The 21,604-nt window shown below is 41.1% G+C and overlaps 1 protein-coding gene across 9 annotated transcripts in view; it reads right to left on the bottom strand.

Annotated features, from left to right (window-relative positions):
- SSC4D (scavenger receptor cysteine rich family member with 4 domains) overlaps positions 1 to 21,604 on the bottom strand; it is a 53,444-nt gene that overhangs the window by 11,235 nt on the left and 20,605 nt on the right. For 8 of the 9 annotated variants that reach the window (XM_069971741.1, XM_069971740.1, XM_069971742.1 and 5 more), the window contains 5 exons: positions 20,870 to 21,051; positions 10,357 to 10,389; positions 6,151 to 6,456; positions 1,911 to 1,982; positions 838 to 1,152 (listed from right to left, as the gene is read on the bottom strand). In XM_069971741.1, the coding sequence (XP_069827842.1) occupies positions 838 to 1,152; positions 1,911 to 1,982; positions 6,151 to 6,456; positions 10,357 to 10,389; positions 20,870 to 20,996 (853 nt within the window). In that variant the 5' untranslated portion in view covers positions 20,997 to 21,051. The remainder of the gene's footprint in view (positions 1 to 837; positions 1,153 to 1,910; positions 1,983 to 6,150; positions 6,457 to 10,356; positions 10,390 to 20,869; positions 21,052 to 21,604) is intronic. The other variant, XM_069971743.1, reaches the window with a different exon arrangement.

Raw genomic sequence — 21,604 nt, 5'->3', positions numbered from 1 at the left:
AGAGCTATGCGGGCTGTGGCTGTTGGAGAGGATGACGGCAGAGGGACATTGAGGGACACAGGACACTAGGGGGAAACTGAGCATCTCTCTGCCATCATCATCAAGCTCTAGGAGTTGTGACATCACCATGTTATCCAGCAAGTGACATCACCATGTTATCCAGGAAGTAACATCACTATGCTATCCACAAAGTGACATCACCATGTTATCTAGGAAGTGACATCACCATTTTATACAGGAAGTGACATCACCATGTTATCCAGGAAGTGACATCACCATTTTATCCAGGAAGTGACATCACCATGCTATCCAGGAAGTGACATCACCGTGTTATCTAGGAAGTGACATCACCATGCTATTCAGGAAGTGACATCACCATGTTATCCAGGAAGTGACATCACCATGTTATCCAGGAAGTAAGATCACCATGGTATTCAGTAAGTGACATCACCATGTTATCCAGGAAGTGACATCACCATGTTATCCAGGAAGTGACATCACCATGTTATCCAGGAAGTGAAGTCTTGATGCAGTAGTAAGTGCAAGGAAAAAGCACTTTATAAGCATTTCCCTTAATAATTGTATATATTGGTGATTTGTATAACTTTTGAGGGTGCAATACAATACAATAATACAAATTTTGGCCGGACTTCTCCTTTAAGTGAGTGAAAGTTATATTACAGCTATGTGCACATCCAGTTTTACTGCTTTTGCATTTTAAATTTATTCTATCAAGGGAATTTGCCTAGTATTACTACATATATATATATATATATATATATATATATATATATATATATATACGAACTTCCACCTTAGACTGCAAGTATCATTTACCAGCACAGATGATTCCAGCATCTTCATGGTGGCCGCAGTTGTGGATTCCCCAGCCAAGACTGTAGCAGGCTGATAGGTATGACTCTGATCCATCACAATTCACATTGTCCAGTAGTATGAGACCAGTTCCATAACCAAAGTAAGCATTGCTTTTGTAGTCCAGGGCTTCGCCACAATTAACTTGTCTGCATACAACAATTGCATCCTTCATTCCCCAGTCATCATCACATATTGTTCCCCAGTTCCCCTTGTAGAAGATTTCTACTCTCCCTTGGCAGGAATTTGCTCCATTGACCAACCGTATACTGCCGTCCCCTGAAAGCACCAAGCATAAAACAATTATAGTTAAAATAGAGAATATAAATAATGCAAACCAAAAAAGTACAGAGGTAATATTTAGATGGGTACAGAGATATACATACTATATGGGCAGACACATAGATTGAGAAGCAGAGACATGTGCAGCTCCGCACTTATTGGATAAAATCATTCCTTTATTGACGTACAAAAGATAAAAATCCAAAACACCACGAGCAAACAAATACAAAAATCAATGCGTTTTAGGCCCCTAACAGAGAGGGTGATTGGGGTAAAAAGGTGCCACATAGAAAAGGGTTTGGGATATTAATCCTTAATATTAGATCCCCTAATTTTCTTACTATAAAATCAAACCTAAACTATATATATATTTTAGAACATCCTACATGTAAAAAAAAAAAAAAGAATAGCCATGCCCTAGGACTGCGACACCCCTCCGTCCCTCCTCCCCGCCCTCTTCATCATTAGGAAGGCCCCTAGAACAATTTCTCCTATTCATCATTTGAGTGAACACTGCACATGAGCTGGATCGTTAAGGCGCCTGTGCAGTGTTTAGACAGGTGAGGAATAGGAAAAATCCTGCCCGGGGGCATTTTTCTATTTTCTGGAAGCACAGATGCATGTATGAAAGGTATCATGTGTCCCATTGACCTAACAGCTATCTAACAGTCTCAGCAGTTTGGAACATGAATTACAGCCGACAGACTCACTTTAAAAAGAGAGACAAATGGACAACACAGCCGTTGGTTACTCACGTAGAACATTCAGTGCGGGTGTAGTGGAAGGTTTTGTCAGCTGACCCTTGTTACTCGTTGTTGACAAAATCTCTGAGGGAAAAAGAGACAAGTAATAAAAAACAATGTATCTAATCATATTTATCTATTAACAACAGAATTAAAGCAACTACCTGAGGAACGGTTTAGAGGCCTACGGATAAAACGGAAAACAGCCAATGGCTATGTTCACACTATGTAAAAAAAAAGTGAAAAGGGGTCTGCTTTTTTTTTTTTTTTTTTTTAAAGACATCCTTTATAACCGCATTTTAATTGACCTCAATGCAATAGAATGACGGCCGCCCAATGCACACAGTGCATTAAATAACGGACATTGTTTGCATGGACAGCAAAATAATGATCGTGACAATTCGCTGAAGTTTTTTACAAACAACAAAGGTTATTTTTTAGTTGTTCACACACAGTTTTTCTTTTTACACCGTCTTTTCACCGTCCTTACTATTAAATGCAATGGACTTTTCAATTAAAGACAACGGGCGATCAGTCCACCCGACCTAGAATAATGGACCAACAGCCGTCATTGTAATGATGGGCTCCCAAAATTCGAAATGACGGACATGCCATAGACTTTAATAGCAATGAATATCATAGTGGATTTCACTGGGAAACTCTTAAGCTGGGTTCACTCTACATTTTTGCTATGTTTTTTTTCATCTGTTTATGTGCATCCGTTTTGATCCATTTTTTCGTTGACTTCCATTATAAAAGAAAAAAATTATTTAACATACACAAAAATAACGTCAGCTTTGTTTTTGTGTATTAAAAAACGGGTGAGTTTTGTTCCGTTTTTCCATTGACTTCAATTATAAAAAAAAAAAAAAAAACATCAAAACTCATGCATCAGTTTTTTCATCTGTATTTTTGCAAAAATGGATAATTTAGATTGCAAAAACTTAGTGTGAACCCAGCCTAAGCATGAAATCTGCTGTGAACACGGTATATGTGTGTGTGTGTGTGTGTGTGTGTGTGTGTGTGTGGAGGGGGTAAATTTTAATTCTTTATATTTGATACCTGTAGGAATAAAAATAATAGTAATAGTAATATAATCAAGGAAACAAACACTGGCACCACCGGCATCAAAAAATGGAAACAATTCTTGAATATCAAGAGAAATTGTAAAGGAACAGACTGAAGGAGTACTGGAGGTGGTGCACCAATAGAGAAATTCAGTCCTACTAATGCAGGTATAAAAGAAAACACTGTGGCACTCACCAGTCCCTATGTGTTAACGCAATCTTTATTTTTCCACTAAAATAGGGTTGCAGGTTGGGAGATGCAGTTCCCAGGTAGAACGCACTAAAAAGTGCCCAAAAACCAAGGGCCCTATTCCACCGGACGATTATCGTTCAGATTATCGTTAAATCGTTCAAATCTAAACGATAATCGTTCAGTTAAAATGCAGTTACCGATTAACGACCGAACAAGAAATCGTTGATCGCTTTATAAGACCTGGACCTATTTTTATCTTTGCTCGTTCGCAAAACGTTCGCAAATCGTTCGCATTGAATAAGACGTCGTTCGGTCATTCGCAGTAGATACGAACGCAATAGCGAAGAAATAGCGAAGTAAAACGATCGCAAATACGATCATAAGTAACAATTATCGTTCCATGGAAATGAGTGAACGTTTTCAGGTCTTTCGCAATAGCGGTCGTTTGAGATTGTTAATTGTTAACGATTATGCGAATGATAATCGTCCGGTGGAATAGGGCCCTAAGGCTGTGCCCCCAGAGCACCAATCCGTCCCACCCCTGGCCCGTTCTACTGATATTCGGGGTGGGCCTGCGGGATTGGTTGCTCCGCCCCCAGTGCTCCAAACGGATTTATTAGACACTGGAATATATTACAAACTGCATGGAAACGGTGCAGAGGATGAAGGTAAAAAAGGCACAAAAAGGAGCTATCAGCGGGTTAGATTTGTCTGACCTGCTGATAGTTTCCATAAAAATTTTCACATTTTCACAACCTACTTTTAATAAGCTCTAGAAAACATCTGTTAATGTAAAAATCTCACCCCCATAGAAAATTCTCAGAGGCGTAGTTTCCTAATTAGTTTTTTGGGGGGGGGTGTTGCTCCCATAAAGACTCTAATAAAAAGTTTTAAAAGGTTCCTATATTTCTGAGGCCAATGTGAGAGTAAAGCACTTTGTCTTAACTTCTGCGAGACATGTAAAGGGTTAACAAAGTTACTGAATCCTGTTGTGAACTTTTTGAACTCTCCAGGAATTAATTGGTTTTGGAAATTGTTATGCAAATGTAATTTTTTTGTAAATGTGTGGCATGACTGTCTTTCCTAAACTAGGCACATTCTTTTTTTAAATAGTCAAATGTCACATTTAAATAATAGTAATTTCTCAAAATTTTAGCAATAATTTTAGGTGTTTTCCCACAAATGAAAAGGTATCGACCAAAATTTGGTACAAACTTCAAAAAAAATTAAAACCACTTGCATAGGTTGTAGCATCCCAAAGATATTTGCACATAAATTGATGCAGGTCAGAAAATGGACCTTGATCTTAAATGCGAATCTGTATGGCCGAACACCACTCCCAAACCTCTTAGTTTAGATAGTTCTTTTCAATCCATAACCTTCTGTTATGATGTATTTGGGTACAGCGAGGCAGGGTGTCATAGATCCAGCCCAGGAAAGGTGGGGAAAGAGGCGCTGCAGGCCTATGGCACGAATGCTGTAGGCCCCGCCTCTTTGACACCCTGCCTCACTGTGCCACTGTAATAAAAGACGTTTTTCACCCGAATACCGGCACCAGGTGAAAAAGGAAGCCTTTGACCAGGCATGGATTGAAAAGAACTACCAAATGGTGTCGGAGGTTGGAGGTGTTGGGCCATACCGACTAAAATTTGCCTGGTCCTTAAAGCGTCAGTGTCAGATAAATTAACTTTTCATATGTCGTCAGACATGTCAAAAGTTAAAGATTGCATCAAGTATCACTTCTAATACCTGCTGATCCCGAGATATAGCTGGGTGAAGCATGTGGCAGCACTGTCCTTCACTTTCGACCAAAACCGACTTATTCTCTACGTTATCGTGACTCCTGACAATATGCCAAAAGAGAATTTATCTGACAATAAGGCTTTTAGGGGTTAACCATGTTTGAAATATTTATAATTCATATCACTAATCACATTAAAGGAGAAGTCCGTTGAAAATTTTTATTAAAGTATTGTATTGCCCCACAAAAGTTACACAAATACCCAATATACACTTATTATGGGAAATGCTTATAAAGTGTTTTTTTTCCCTGCACTTACTACTGCATCAAGGCTTCACTTCCTGGATAACATGGTGATGTCACTTCCTGGATAACATGGTGATGTCACTTCCTAGATAACATGGTGATGTCACTTCCTGGATAACATGGTGATGTCACTTCCTGGATAACATGGTGATGTCATTTTCTTGATAACATGGTGGTGTCATGACTCCCAGAGATGTGCGGGCTGTGGCTGCTGGAGAGGATGATGCCAGAGGGATGCTCATTATCCCTCAGTGTACCCCTGCCATCATCCTCTCCAGCAGCCACAGCCCGCACAGCTCTGGGAGTCGTGACATCACCATGTTATCCAAGAAGGGACATCACCATGTTATCCAGGAAGTGACATCACCATGTTATCCAGGAAGTGAAGCCTTGATGCAGAAGTAAGTGCAGGAAAAAAAAAACACTTTATAAGCATTTCCCATAATAAGTGTATATTGGTGATTTGTATAACATTTCGGGAGCAATACAATACTTTTATAAAAGTTTTTGCAGGACTTCTCCTTTAAGTCCATGTTCACACACAGTAAAATAATACTAAAATACAGCCATCATTTTCAGTGAAAATTAAACAATGTGTAAACATGAAATAACAGCAGTTTTTTTTTATTTTTTTGCAAAGCCAGATCATTTTCATTATTGTTACGCCTGTACTCAATTACGTCTGCTTTTCCCTATGGTGTGTACACTGATGGTTAATTCTTCATAGACTTCAATAGAGCACCTTATTACATTGAAAATACAGCTGTATTTTTCACTCAAAATTACGTCCGTTTTTTTTTTTTTTTACTGTGTGTGAACATTGCCTAAAGGTAACAGTATGTATGGTACATTTACACATGGGTTTAGAATTTACATTTTCTACCTATAAACAGCATTCAGCTTTTTATTCATTTTTCATGACAGACCGGACCCAAACCTTTTTACCATTACACGTGACAGCAACGTCCTCATAGTGGTAGCAGTTATGAATCCCCCAGCCAAGGCTTCTGCACTGACTCAGCGCTAGTTCTGTGCCTTTGCAGTCCACGTTATCTAAATAAATAGGTCCCGTGCCTTGGCCAAATGAGACTCGATGAGGTACAGCGATGGCGTGACCACAACCCAGCTGGCGACAAACTACATTGGCATCTACAATATCCCAGTCGTCATCGCAAACTGTTCCCCACGTCCCATTGTAAAGAACCTCAACTCGTCCTTGACAGTGACTCTCCCCATTCACTAGTCGGATATCTGCAGGCAAAATGACAACAGTTAGTAGGATGAAAGTCAAACTTATCTTCATACCCAAACACTTGAAACATTATACGAACCTGCTGGTATCTCCCCGTAGCCACTTACCTCCCCTTTCCAGCACCACTGTTGCTAGATTTGTTTGTTACTTGGCTCCTTTGATGCACTGACCCCTCAGATCCCCAGAGCACTGTTCAGACTGACCGCCGCCTGCTATGTTCACGCCTACTATAAATATGCTGGTATCCTGTACTGCTGTTCCAGCACATGCAGGGTAGAGACCAGTCTGCTTATCTATAGCTGAATACATAAGTAGGCGTCAACATAGGAGGTGGTGGGCGCAACGGTGAGGGGGGCAAGGAACGTTCCGATGCAACAAACGAGCTAATTAGCATACTTCTTTTGGGCAGATTTCCCCTAAAATGGCAGAACATACAAATATAACAAAGTCAACACTGGAAAAGAGAGGTAAGTGGCTGCAGGGAGATATCAGCATGGACGAACCTGATGAGAGTTTCCCGTTAAAGGGAATCTTAAAATTTATATTCAAAAGGAGGAGAAGGGAATCACCAAGAAAAAAGTGTGACAGGGCACGCCACGTCCGGAGAGCCGCAACTCCTCTTTGACACTTGGTTACACTAAGGGCCCTATTCCACGGGACGATTATCGTTCGCATAATCGTTAATGATAAACATTCCACACCACCGCTATTGCAAAAGACCTGAAATCATTCACCCATTGACATGGAACGATAATCGTTACGTATGATCGTTCTTGCGGTCGTCTTGTCGTCGCTATTGCATTCGTTACTACTGTGAACGACGTAACGACGTCTTATTCAATGCGAACAAGTAACGATAAAAATAGGTCCAGTTCTTATTAAATGATCAACGATTTCTTGTTCGGTCGTTAATCGTTAACTGCTATTCAACTGAATGATTATTGTTTAGATTCGAACGACTTAATGATAATCTGAACGATAATCGTCCCGTGGAATAGGGCCCTAAGAAAATGAAGATTGCCCTCTTCCTGCTACATAGAGAGATAAGCTACAGGCACCATGTTGATTAGGCTGCTGTGACCTATATAACACTGTCAGCAACTTGGATCCTCTCTGAGTGCTGACAGATTCCCTTTAAGGCAAGTACTTTACTAATGATAAACAATGTTGTTAAGCAAAGCACTTTTAATACTATAACATGTAATCATTAGATTGTATCTACTGTTCAGTATATACATTGTTCAGTATGGTCGGCACTTTTCTCATTTTCTTAGTTTCCCTAAGGCAGACTCTATGAGAAGATCACCAATCGGACTGCACAGAGGTAAATATTACTCCTCCAACAGTCAGACAATCCGATTGGGACTGCAGGGGTCCCAATTCATAAGTGACATGGGCCAAGACAAAAGTTCCAGCATCACCTCCTTAGCCAGTGAAGATTGGTGATTCATCACTGAATGTTACTTTTTATTCATGATTGCGTGTCAGTGTTGTTGTTGTTTTTTATTTGTTTTGCTTTTTATTATGTAAATCCAAGTTACAAAAATTTACTCCTGTGTCCTTGTCTTTTGTTGTTCCTTTATCATCCTGGCATATCGCTTAGAATTGAGGCTTTGACATCTTCTTTGGTTTCCCTATATGCTTTCTTTCCTCTTATTATCTTCACATTTTGTAATATCCATTGCTACACTCTGTGCTGGATTTTCACCTTAAGGGTGCCTTCACACCTACCGTATCGCAGTAGAAAATCCGCAGCGGATCCGCAGCAAATCCGCAGCAGATTTAACTAAATGAATGAACACAGCATTAAATACGCACTGTCAAATCCGCTGCGGATCCGCAGCAGATTTGTAAGTGCGGATTTAATGCTGTGTTCATTCATTTAGTTAAATCCGCTGCGGATCTGCTGCGGATCCGCAGCGGATTTTCTACTGCGATACGGTAGGTGTGAAGGCACCCTAAAAGGTTTTTTCCCTCCATTGTTTTAGTTGACAAAGTGTTTGACAACACGTGTTTGCGGTATGTTTCAAACCAAAAAAATCTGGGTTTAGTCATTCTATAATTTTCAACTAGGGTTATATATGCGTATAATACAATAGAGCAGGCCTCAAAACAACACTACAGCCACCTCTTATAACACTACACCCACCTCTCATAACACTACACCCACCTCTTATAACACTACACCCACCTCTCATAACACTACACCCACCTCTTATAACACTACACCCATCTCTTATAACACTACACCCACCTCTTATAACACTACACCCACCTCTTATAACACTACACCCACCTCTTATAACACTACACCCACCTTTCATAACACTACACCCACCTCTTATAACACTACACCCACCTCTCAAAACACTACACCCACCTCTTATAACACTACACCCACCTCTCATAACACTATAACCCACCTCTTATAACACTACACCCACCTCTTATAACACTATACCCACCTCTTATAACACTACACCCACCTCTTATAACTCTACACCCACCTCTTATAACACTACACCCACCTCTTATAACACTACACCCACCTCTTATAACACTACACCCACCTCTTATAACACTACACCCACCTCTCATAACACTACACCCACCTCTCATAACACTATAACCCACCTCTTATAACACTACACCCACCTCTTATAACACTATACCCACCTCTTATAACACTACACCCACCTCTTATAACACTACACCCACCTCTTATAACACTATACCCACCTCTTATAACACTATACCCACCTCTTATAACTGTACACCCAACTCTTAAACCATACACCCACCTCTTATAACACTACACCCACCTCTTATAACACTACAACCACCTCTTATAACACTACACCCACCTCTTATAACATTACACCCACCTTTTATAACACCACACCTACCTCTTATAACACTACACTCACCTCTTATAACACTACACTCACCTCTTATAACACTACACCCACCTCATTAAAATACCTGTCTTATGGCTGGTGCACATGGGCCAAAACCTCACCCGTGTGCAGTGCTGTGGTTTTCTCCAGCATGGCAGGGCGCTGTCCTGAAGCTCCCATTGATTTCAATTGAAAGTGGGGCTGCATGGAAAAAAAAGAGACCTGTCACTTCTTTTTCCACACATTTCCCCATCTCCTATTGAAGTCAATGGGAGATCTTTTTTGTTTAGATGGTTTGTGAGGGAAAAAAACAACATGTTTCTGCATCAAAAACTGCTTGGTTTTTGGCCATGTTTAACACCTTAACCACTACTTACTGATAAGCGCAAGGAACGGAGGGAATTAATGTTCATGTCCCTGCTGTACCCTAGACCTCCCTGCTAGAGGAATTTCTCTAACTTTGCTTATGAAATAACATATTAAAAAATACATTTTGGCTGGAGTTCTCCTTTAAGGTTCGTACATAGCCGAACGACCGTCTTTTGAATCCCGCTATCTGTCTGCTCTGTGGAGAAGGTGAATACATCCCGAGGACGCCTGGAATACGGGGCGGGAAGACTAAAAAGTGGGAATAAAAAGCGGGATTCGGCTTTCTACAAACCTTGACAAAGCCCGCTTCACTCATCTCTAACGGACAGTGTGTGAACGCAGCCGTACTGTGGATTCATTCATATTGTAGATTAAACTGAGCATTCATCACTCGACTCTGATTCAGAGATAAACAGACAATATGCAATAATAATATACAACAGGTTAAGGCTATGTTCACATGTCTTTTTTTTGTTTTGTATTATTTTGGTGACAAAACGTGGACATTTTATGCAAAATATGGCAGTAATTTACCTAAAACAGACGCATTTTGGTGCCAAATCCAAAAAACAACTGCAGAAAGACCAAAAAAGATGTCATGTGAGCATAGCCCTAGTGGTAATTTAGGCTTACCTGCTTCTTCTCTTCTCATCACTGATATCATTTCTAAGTAAAAAAAAAAAAAAAGATCATCATCAAATTAGAACAAATAGAAAACTCATAATAAACTTAAAGAGTCACTGTCGTGAAAATTTTTTTTGCAGAAATTATTAGTCCAGGCGATTTTAAGAAACTTTGTAATTGGGTTTATTAGCCGAAAAATGAATTTTTATCATGAAAAAGCAGTTTGAAGCTCTCCCCCTGTCTTCATTGTTCTCCTATGGAGAGAGGGAAAAGAGAAACCAAAACAGGACAACAAAGAGTTAATTAAAAGCTACATTAACCTCTGTCCTCTCTCCTCTGATGTCATCACTGACCTCTCTGACCTCTGAATAGCACTCTAAATAGCTCCCCTGCTGACGAATCATTTGTTCTCTGTTTTCTGCTGCCGACATTTCTCCTCCGTCTCTTTACCCCCCTCCCCTCTTCATAGCACAGACAGGATGTGTCTGATTGAGATTTCCTGATTCTGAGCAGTGGATGACAGAAAGGAGAGGAGGGGGGGACCTGGGAAAAGGCTTTTTAAATGCAGATAATGGCAGATTTGTCTTATAAACCCAATTACAAAGTTTCTTAAAATCGCCTGGACTATCGATTTCTGCAAAAAAAAATTCACGAGAGTGACTCTTTAACCCTTTGAGGACCAGGCCCAAAATGACCCAGTGGACTGCGCAAATTTTGATCTTTGTGCTTTCGTTTTTCCCTCCTCCCCTTCTAAGAGCTCTAGCACTTTCAGTTTTCTATCTACAAGCCATGTAAGTGCTTGTTTGTTACAGGAATAGTTGTACTCTGTAATGGCGTCTTTCATTTTACCATAACATGTATGACAGAATCCCAAATATATTATTTATGAAGATATAAATTGGTGAAATCGTAAAAAAGAATGCAATATGGTAACGTTTGGGGGGTTCCTGTGTCTACGTAATGCACTATATGGTAACAGCGACATGATACTATTATTCTATAGGTCAGTCTGAACACAACCACATGCAGGTTACACAGATTCTCTAATGTTATATATTTTTTTTTATGAAATCCTTTTTTTTGGCAATTAAATATTAAAAAAAATGGGCCTATTGTGACGCTTATAATGGTTTTATTTTTTCACCTACGGGGCTGTATGGGGTGTCATTTTTTCCGCCATGATCTCTTGTTTTTAATAATACCATATTTGTGAAGATCGGACGTTTTGATCACTTTTTATTAATTTTTTAATGTATACAAAATCGGTAATCCGCGCACTTTTTTCCCCTCTTTTCGTGTACGCCGTTCGCCATGACGCTTATTATATTTTAATAGATCGGACAATTATGCACATTACGGTATATTATATGTTTATTTATTTTTATATGTTTTATTTATATAATGGGAAAGGGGGGTGATTTAAACTTTTATTGGGGGAGGGGTTTTAGCGTAGTGTGTTAGTGATTTTAACTTTTTTTTTAATACATTTTAAGTCCCTTTGGGGGACTTGTACATACATTAGTGTGATTATTCACACTGATCACTGCTATGCCATAGGCATAGCATTGATCAGTGTTATCGGCGCTCTGCTCATTGAACAGATCGCCAATCCGACCACGCAGAGGCAGGTGAGAGACCTCCGGCGGTCCATTTTAACGATCGGGACCCCCGCAGTCACACTGTGGGGGTTCCGATCGGTAAGTGACAGGGGACTCCCCCTGTCACTTACACATAAACGCCGCCGCGTTTAAGGAGTTAATATCACTCTTCAGCGCGATCGCTGCAGCGTGTCATTAACGGTAAGGTGCCGGCTGCTAATTGCAGCCGGCCCCCACCTGCTATGAAGCGCCCTCCGCTCCAGGCCGTCTGGGCACAGACTTCCAGGACGTATCGTTACGTCCTAGGTCGTCTAGGGGTTAAAGGAGAAGTCCGGCCAGATCCATTTTTTTTAGCAAGTGCTAGGGAGGGGTTGGATATAAAAATAACATGCTCTTACCTCCCCCACTGCAGCACTGGTGGCCGCGTATCCTCGGGTCCCCGGCCACTTCCTGGTCTGAGCTGGGACCCAAGTCGTGGCCAGTCAGTGGCTGTAGTGGGGTCCCGCCTAACGCCGCTGACTGGCTGAGTGGACCGCACACTCAGCCAGTCATGACCTGGGTCCAGCTCAGACCAGGAAGTGGCCGGGGACCCGAGGATACGCGGCTACCAGTGCTGGAGCGGGGGAGGTAAGTGCATGTTATTTTTTTATCCAACCCCTCCCCAGCACTTGCTAGAAAAATGGGTCTGGTCGTACTTCTCCTTAAAAGAGGTTTTCCAGGACTAAACAATGAATAGCCTGTCCACAGAATAAGCTATGTGATCACTACTTATGTCCAGGATCCACATACACAAACATGAAAATGTATCAATGTTGAGTTATTATTTTAAACGTACTGAACTTTATATAAAAAAAAGTGACTGCTAAGTGGTATTGGAGAAGTAGTGTGACCACTGAGAACAAACTGTGACGCTGGTCTGTGTGGACATCGTCTCATGTTTGTGTATGTAGCTCCTGGACATAAGAGCTGTTCTTCTAATATGCAGGAGAATAGGACTCTTGCCGCACCCCTCCCCACACCCTCCAGCTGCTGATTGACAGTTGACTGCCTATACACAGCATGGATAGATAACTGCCAATCAGCAGCTGGCGGGCAGAGTTTTCTGCTTCTCATGAATATCCAGGACTACTGGGCTCATGCACATAATGGAGAGGACTACTTATTGTCCATGTTATTCAGGAGCAGATCTCTGGATCAGCTGCACAGAACAATGTAAGTGATACATCATTCTGTTCAGCTTTTCCGTCACTAGTTTATGTGACCCTCAGATAGGACGATATAATCCTACTGACAGAGTCTCTTTAACCCCTTAAGGATGGAGCCAATTTAGATTTTTGCGTTTTCATTTTATCCTCCTTGTGCTTAAAAGGCCATAGCACTTCCATTTTTCCACCTAGAAACCCACATGAGCCCTTATTTTTTGCGCCACTAATTGTACTTTGCAATGACAGGCTGAAATTTTACACTGGAAAACCAGAAAAAAAATAAATGTGTGGTGAAATTGAAAAAAAAAAACAACGCATTTTGTATAACTTTTATATTATGAGATGGCCTGTAAAAAATTCAAACCATTGTTAACAAATATATGTTCCTTAAAATCGCTCCATTCCCCGGCTTATAGCGCTTTTATCCTTTGGTCTATGGTGCTGTGTCAGGTGACATTTTTTGCGCCATGATGTGATCTTTCTATCGGTACCGTGGTTGCGCATATACGACTTTTTGATCGCTTTTTATTACAATTTTTCTGGATTTGATGCGACCAAAAATGCACAATTTTGCACTTTGGGATTTTTTTGCGCTGACGCCGTTTACCGTGCGAGATCAGGAACGTGATTAATTAATAGTTCGGGCGATTACGCACGCGGCGATAGCAAACATGTTTATTTATTTATTTATTTTTATTTATAACCTGGGAAAAGGGGGTGATTCAAACTTTTAATAGGGTAGGGGGCTTTTTATTGACAACAACACTTTTTTTTTACACTTATACTAGAAGCCCCCCTGGGGTTAGGGTTATTCCCCCCCTGGGGTTAGGGTTATTCCCCCCTGGGGTTAGGGTTATTCCCCCCTGGGGTTAGGGTTATTCCCCTTGGGGTGAGGGTTATTCCCCCTGGGGTTAGGGTTATTCCCCCTGGGGTTAGGGTTATTCCCCCCTGGGGTTAGGGTTATTCCCCCTGGGGTTAGGGTTATTCCCCCCTGGGGTTAGGGTTATTCCCCCCTGGGGTTAGGGTTATTCCCCCCTGGGGTTAGGGTTATTCCCCCTGGGGTTAGGGTTATTCCCCCCTGGGGTTAGGGTTATTCCCCCTGGGGGACTTCTAGTATATACACTTTGATCTCTCATTGAGATCTTTGCTGTATAGTTATACAGCAAAGATCAATGAGATCGGCACTTGGATGCTTTCGGCTGCTGCAGCCTAAAACAAACGAGTGTCGAGACGGGATCAGCGCCATCTTGCCGGAGACCCCGGCTGGCTGAAGACACAGAGATCGCTCCTCTGGGACAACGTCCCGGGGGGGGCGATCTCCGCCACTAGACCCCAGGGAAGTGCTGCATCCGGTAATTGGATGCAACTGTCAACTTTAACAGCTGCATCTGATTACCTGATTAGCGGGCACGGCGAACGGACCGTGCCCGCTAATAGCCGCGGTCCCGGGCTACATGTGGCACCCGGGATCACGGCGGTTCAGAGCGGGGTCGCCGTGCGGCCCCGTTCTGAACGCCCTTACCGGCAATAGTGCGTAAATATACACCCTTTGTCATTAAGGGGTTAAATATATTCAAGTGGAAGAAGTCAAAACCACTTGCACTCCTGTCAGACACATACAGGAAGATGTATACTGAGAAGATTGATAGTGACCTTGAATTGCCCTTCTATTCCTATAACAAGACATTGACTTTCTTCTTATCATAAATTGAAATCTGTTATCTCCTCACTTACACGGATGGTAAAGTAATCGGAAATATTCTCGACACTCTCTTATCTGTCTGGGACTATTTCATACCAGTCTACGTCAGTCGTGTGGATAAAAGTTTGGGGTTTCATCTGGAGTTTTCTTATGTGAATGATAGAAAGCAGATGTTCCATTTTGTTTGGTCAGTTTCAGTATTTATTAGGAAACTTCTATTTTATAAGCAAATATAAACGGATACAAAGTAGCAAAGGTTATAATGTACATCCGTAAACTTGATATCAGTGAATTGCTTGTAAGATGGTTCCCCTGGAAAGAAAAAGGAGAGCGCTCCAGGGCTGCCATGAATGCCTATGTACACGGCCGTGCTGCAAGCTCAGTGCAATCTGTAATCCATTGCAATAGATGACCAGTCCTGTATATTACAGCAGCGATCTAAGGAGGACTGAAAAAGTCCCCTTGTGAGAAAAAAGTACAGAGAATGTAATAGAAAAAAATCCCCCTATAAAATAAATAATAATTTTTCCATTTTCTTACCCTTTTTCTACATAAAACTTAAAGGTGAAGTCTGGCGAAAATTTTTATTACAGTATTGTATTGCCCCCAAAACAATACAAATCACCAATATACACTTATTATGGGAAATGCTTATAAAGTGCTTTTTTCCCTGCATTTACTACTACATCAATACTTCACTTCCTGGATAACATGGTGATGTCACTTCCTGGATAACATGGTGATGTCACTTCCTGGATAACATGGTGATGTCACTTCCTGGATAACATGGTGATGTCACTTCCTGGATTACATGGTGATGTCACTTCCTGGATTACATGGTGATGTCACTTCCTGGATAACATGGTGATGTCACTTCCTGGATAATATGGTGATGTCACTTCCTGGATAAAAATGGTGATGTCACTTCCTGGATAAAATGGTGATGTCACTTCCTAGATAACATGGTGATGTCACGACCCGGCTCCCAGAGCTGTGCAGGCTGTGGCTGCTGGAGAGGATGATGGCAGGGGGACACTGAGGGACACAGGGCACTGGAGGGACACTGAGCATCCCTCTGCCATCATCCTCTCCAGCCCGCACACCTCTGGGAGTCTGGTCATGACATCACCATGTTATCCAGGAAGTGACATCACCATTTTATCCAGAAAGTGAAGTGACATCACCATTTTATCCAGGAAGTGAAGCCTTGATGTAGTAGTAAGTGCAGAGAAAAAAGCACTTTATAAGCATTTCTTGTAATAAGTATACAGTATATGAGTGATTCGTATAACTTTTGGGGGGCAATATAATACTTTAATAAAAGATTTTTCCAGAGTTCTCCTTTAAACAAAACGACAAAATACACATATTCGGATTGGTCGCTTCCGTTACGACCAGAACAAAAACAATATTTTATTATTTATTACTCACAGTGAACACAGTAAAAAAAAATGCTGAAAAAATATTAGAACATACGTATTCCAAAATGGTACCAATTGAAAGTTCAACTTGTCCCGCAAAAAACAAGCCCTCATATTGGTATGTCAATGAAAAAATAAAAAGACAATACCACTTGGGGGCCATCCATGGAAAAACAAAAAGAAATGACTGGGACATTAAGGCCCAGAATGTAGGACGGGGAAGGGGAAAAATAAAATAAAAACAAAAACAAAACAGAATTGATCCATTCCTTCTCCCATTGTGAGTGACAGGTGCGAGATAGGACCTCTTTGAATGTACGCCAAGTGAAGGATTACTCTGGCAGCCATATCAAAACCAGTCTAGTCTTAGATATTTGCCAGTTCATTAAGCTGCGCCCTGTTGTGTAACCTGTGCGCTTCCTGAACCTGTTATGACTTTGGCTCTTTAGTTTATCTTCCAATCATCTGTCTGTATCCGGTTTCCGGTCTTGGCAGGTGGCTGAGAATTTCTCCTGAAATAATGCTGTGCTTGACATGTTCTCGTCTACTCTATGAGTTGAAAGAATTCCTGATTTCTCCACCATGTTATACGATATATTCAGTACGGCTCGCAGTACTACGCCAATCCCTATTTGTAAACACGAGATACTTTATCATCCAATCTCTATAACCTCTGCGTTCCAGTGTATATATAATTGGTAGTGGTAATAAATTCTATTTATATAATTAACCCCTTAAGGGCCGGGCTAATTTTCGTTTTTGCGTTTTCTTTTTTTCCTCCTTGTGTATATAAGGCCATAGCAGTTGCATTTTTACACTTACGGACCCATATAAGCCCTTATTTTTTGCGTCACTAATTGTACTTTGCAATGACAGGCTGAATTTTTGCATAAAATATGCTGCAAAACCAGAAAAAAATTATATGCGCAGTGAAATTGAAAAGAAAAAAAACGTAATTTTTCTGTGGGAGGGTTTTTACGCTCGTTTTTACGCCGTGTGTCCTATGGAAAAACTGACATGTTATATAGGTTCCTCAAGTTTGTACGATTAAAACGATATGTAACATGTATAACTTTTATATTAATTGATGGCTCGTAAAAAATTAAAACCTTTTACAAAAAATAAACGTTCCTTAAAATCGCTCTATTCCCAGGCTTATAGCGCTTTTATGCTTTGGTCTTTGGTCTATGTGAGGTGTCATTTTTTGCGCCATGATCTGTACTTTCTATCAGTACCTTGATTGCGCATATGCACCTTTTTGATCGGATTTGATGCGACCAAAAATGTGCAATTTTGCACTTTGGAATTTTTTTGCGCTTACGCCGTTTACTGTGAGGGATCATGAATTAAATAAATTAATATTTCGGGCAATTACGCATGCACGCCCCTGGGGGACTCCTATACACACAGCACTGATCCCCTATAAACACAGCACTGATCCCCCTGGGGGACTTCTATATACACAGCACTGATCCCCCTGGAGGACTCCTATATACACAGCACTGATTTCCCATTGAGATCAATGCTGTGTATATAACAGAGCACCGATCCATCAGATCGGTTCTCTATTATAATGGTCTGCAGCAGATCATCTACATAGATTGCCGAGACAGGATGGGCGTGATTCCGACGCTTAGCCCCATCCGGCTCATTTGAACAGATCTCCCCTCCGCGATCGCATCGCGGGGGGGAGATCCCCCCACTAGACACCAGGGAGAGGGGGCACATATACTATCCAAATGCAGCAGTCAGCTTTGACAGCTGCATTTGAATAGTTAATTAGCCAGCCGCGGCGATCGGCTGCAGCGGCTAATACCTGCAGTCCCTGGCTGCACATTGCAACCAGGGACCGCGGGCTGCAGAGAGGGCTCACGCCAGGAGCCCTCTCTGCTTCCGCTTAACGGCCGCATGACGGCTATACCTGTCATGCGTCGTTAAGGGGTTAAAGAAACACGCCAGTGTAGTGTTTACGTGTTTTTTTCCTTTTCTTCTTACACCTTAGTAAAAGTGTCTCAGGTTAGGACAGGAGGCCCCTGTTTCTTACTCCAACCACTAGATGCCACTCTCACACAGCAGAGCTGCAGCTAACACTAGGTTCAGCCACACACACACACTTTCTCATTTTAGTCAGAACTTCATTAATCCCCAGACGACCCTGGACGTACCGATACGTTCTAAGCTATAAAGCGCGCTCCGTAGCGGAGCGCGCGTCATAGCAGGTGGGGGCTGGCTGCAATCAGCAATCAGCAGCCGGCACCTGACCGTTAATGACATGCTGCACGGACGCGGCGTTTAAGTGTAAGTGACAGGGGGAGTCCCCTGTCACTTACTGTTTGGGACCCCCGCAGTGTGACTGCGGGGGTCCTGATCGGTAAAATGGACCGCCGGAGGTCTCTCACCTGCCTCCGTGTGGTCCGATCGGCTCAATGAGCAGAGCACCGATAACACTGATCAATGCTATGCCTATGGCATAGCAGTGATCAGTGTGTAAAATAAAAGTAGTGTATGTAAGAGTCCCCCAAAGGGACTTAAAATGTATTTAAAAAAAAATTAAAAACACCAATACACTACCCCAAAACCCCTCCCCCAATAAAAGTCTAAATCACCCCCATTTCCCATTATATAAATAAAACATATAAAAATAAATAAATAAATAAATAAACATATAATATACCGTAGCGTGCGTTATTGTCCGATCTATTAAAATATTACAAGCGTCATTGCGAACGATGAACGGCGTACACGAAAAGAGGGAAAAAAGTGTGCGGATTACCGATTTTATGTTACATTATATATAAAACAATTAATAAAAAGTGATCAAAACGTCCGATCTTCACAAATATGGTATTAATAAAAACTAGAGATCATGGCGGAAAAAATTACCCATACAGCCCCATAGGTCAAAAAACGAAACCCTAAACTAAACACAATAGGCCCATTTTATTAATAATTAATTGCCAAAAAAAGGATTTCATTAAAAAATATATATAACATTAGAGAATCTGTGTAAGGCTAGGTTCACACTGCGTTTTCAGCATCCGTTTAACGCATCCGTTTTTTGCAAAAAACGCATGAAAAACGGATTGCAAAAAACGGATTCATTTGTGTGCATCCGTTTTTCCATTGACTTCCATTATAAAAAAAAACGGATCCGTTTTTTTTGGCGGACCAAAACGGACCAAAAAACGTTGCTGACCCTATTTTTCTGGACGTTAAAAAAAACGGATCCGTTAAACAGATGCTGAAAACGCAGTGTGAACCTAGCCTTACCTGCATATGGTTGTGTTCAGACTGACCTATAGAATAATGGTATCATGTCGCTTTTACCATATAGTGCATTACGTAGACACAGGAACCCCCCAAACGTTACCATATTGCTCTTTTTTATGATTTCACCAATTTATATCTTCATAAATAATATATTTGGGATTCCATCATACATGTTATGGTTACATTACAAAGTACAACTATTCCTGTAACAATAGTAAGGAAGGAAGGAAGGAGGGAGATTAGTCGTCAGCAGAGAGCAGAGAACAAAGGATTACACAGCAGGAGCTATGTGAGACTCTATTCAAAGGTCAGAGAGGTCAGTGCTGACTTCAGAGGAGATATCCCTGTGATGTAGCTGTAAATTAACTCTTTGATGTCCTGTTTTGGTGCCCCATCTCCCTCCACCCCTCCCCTCTCCATAGAAAACAATGAAGACAGGGGGGAGAGCTTGAAACTGCTTTTTCATGTTAAAAATGAATTTTTCGGCTAATAAACCCAATTACAAAGTTTCTTAAAATCACCTGTACTATTGATTTCTGCAAAGACAAAAAAAAAAAAAAAACGACGGGTACACTTAACCTCTTAAGGTATTTATTCTGGTTTCAGAGAGAGAGGACAGCAGACCTGTTTTTCACAGCTAGCTACCCAACCACTATGGGTTGCTAGACTAGACCCTAATAATATTAATTAACACCATTAATAATTAATAATTAACACCAGTATACAAGGGAAACAATTTACCATTGTACATATTACCATCATATTGTTGTTGACCAATCCAGTATATCAAGACCAACGTTACCAATAATACCAGTATACGAGGGTTACATAATTCTACCAAACAGTAACTGGATATACCACCAAAAAAACATGACCACCCATAATGTCAGAATAATATCTCCATACCGTTACTGGGGGAAAAAAAAACCTTCTAGACAGACAAATGTGGACAGTGACCATATAGTGGTAGATACTATACTGGGAAAACAGCCAGAAGCAGTTGGCTCTGTACTTAGGGCTTATTTCCATGGACAGGGAGGCCCTGTATTGGAGACTTTCCCCTCCCGGCATCATGTATCAATATTGTGCCGGGAGCGTGGAAAGTTTTTGAATATTCACCAGCTCCCATTGAACTTTATGGGAGATGATTTTTCTAAAGTAAAACTACATAAAAACTAAAACTGGTGTGAACATGCCCTTACCCTGACCCATAACTTCCTTTACATAGAATACACCGACCATCATCAAAATACTCGACTCGAGTAGATTTGGCAAAAAACAATGCCGCAGATTCATTGTGGACAAATTTTACCGTCAATTTCTTACCTGATGGACTGACTAGTAGAAGAAAAAAGACAGATGGCACAGAGTAAGCAGTCAGCATCCAGAGAGCCAGTCTAAATAGTCGATGTTTAACCAAGTAGTATGGACGTTCTTTCATTTCTCCAGTCATATTATATAGCACCAATAATCATTTATCCCCCAGATTCTGGGAGAAGTCCCGAAACCTGAAGAAAAACAATGAAACATCAAGAGATTAATGGAAGTCAATGGGAAACAGACCCTGTTGTACGGTATACATTATCTGGTTTTGGCCTCCGTTTAACCCCATAAATGTACGTCATGGCGCCACTAAGGGGGAACACAGAGGAGTCAAACCAGAATCCCGCTCTGTACCACGCTCCTTCCGGCTGATCGTTGGCGCCAGCTAATTAGCCGTTAAAAGGAGACATTGGTGGTAGTATAGTGGTAAAATCTGGAAAATAATTGAATATAAAATGTGATCAAAAAGTCTCTTATGAACAAGAAAGCTACCAATAAAAAGTACAGGTTAACCCCTTAAAGACCGGACCAATTTCCATTTTTGCGTTTCGTTTTTTCCTCCTTGTGCTTAAAAGGCCATAGCACTTGCATTTTTTTCACCTAGAAACCCACATGAGCCCTTATTTTTTGCGTCACTAATTGTACTTTGCAATGACAGGCTGAATTTTTACAAAAAGTACACTGCGAAACAAGAAAAAAATAAATGTGTGGTGAAATAAAAAAATAAAAAAATTTTAT

The sequence above is a fragment of the Dendropsophus ebraccatus genome, chromosome 5 (genome assembly GCF_027789765.1).
Source record: "Dendropsophus ebraccatus isolate aDenEbr1 chromosome 5, aDenEbr1.pat, whole genome shotgun sequence".
Classification (NCBI taxonomy): domain Eukaryota; kingdom Metazoa; phylum Chordata; class Amphibia; order Anura; family Hylidae; genus Dendropsophus; species Dendropsophus ebraccatus.
Note: the sequence above shows the minus strand (reverse complement) of the source record. Positions and strands in the feature narration are given on the sequence as shown.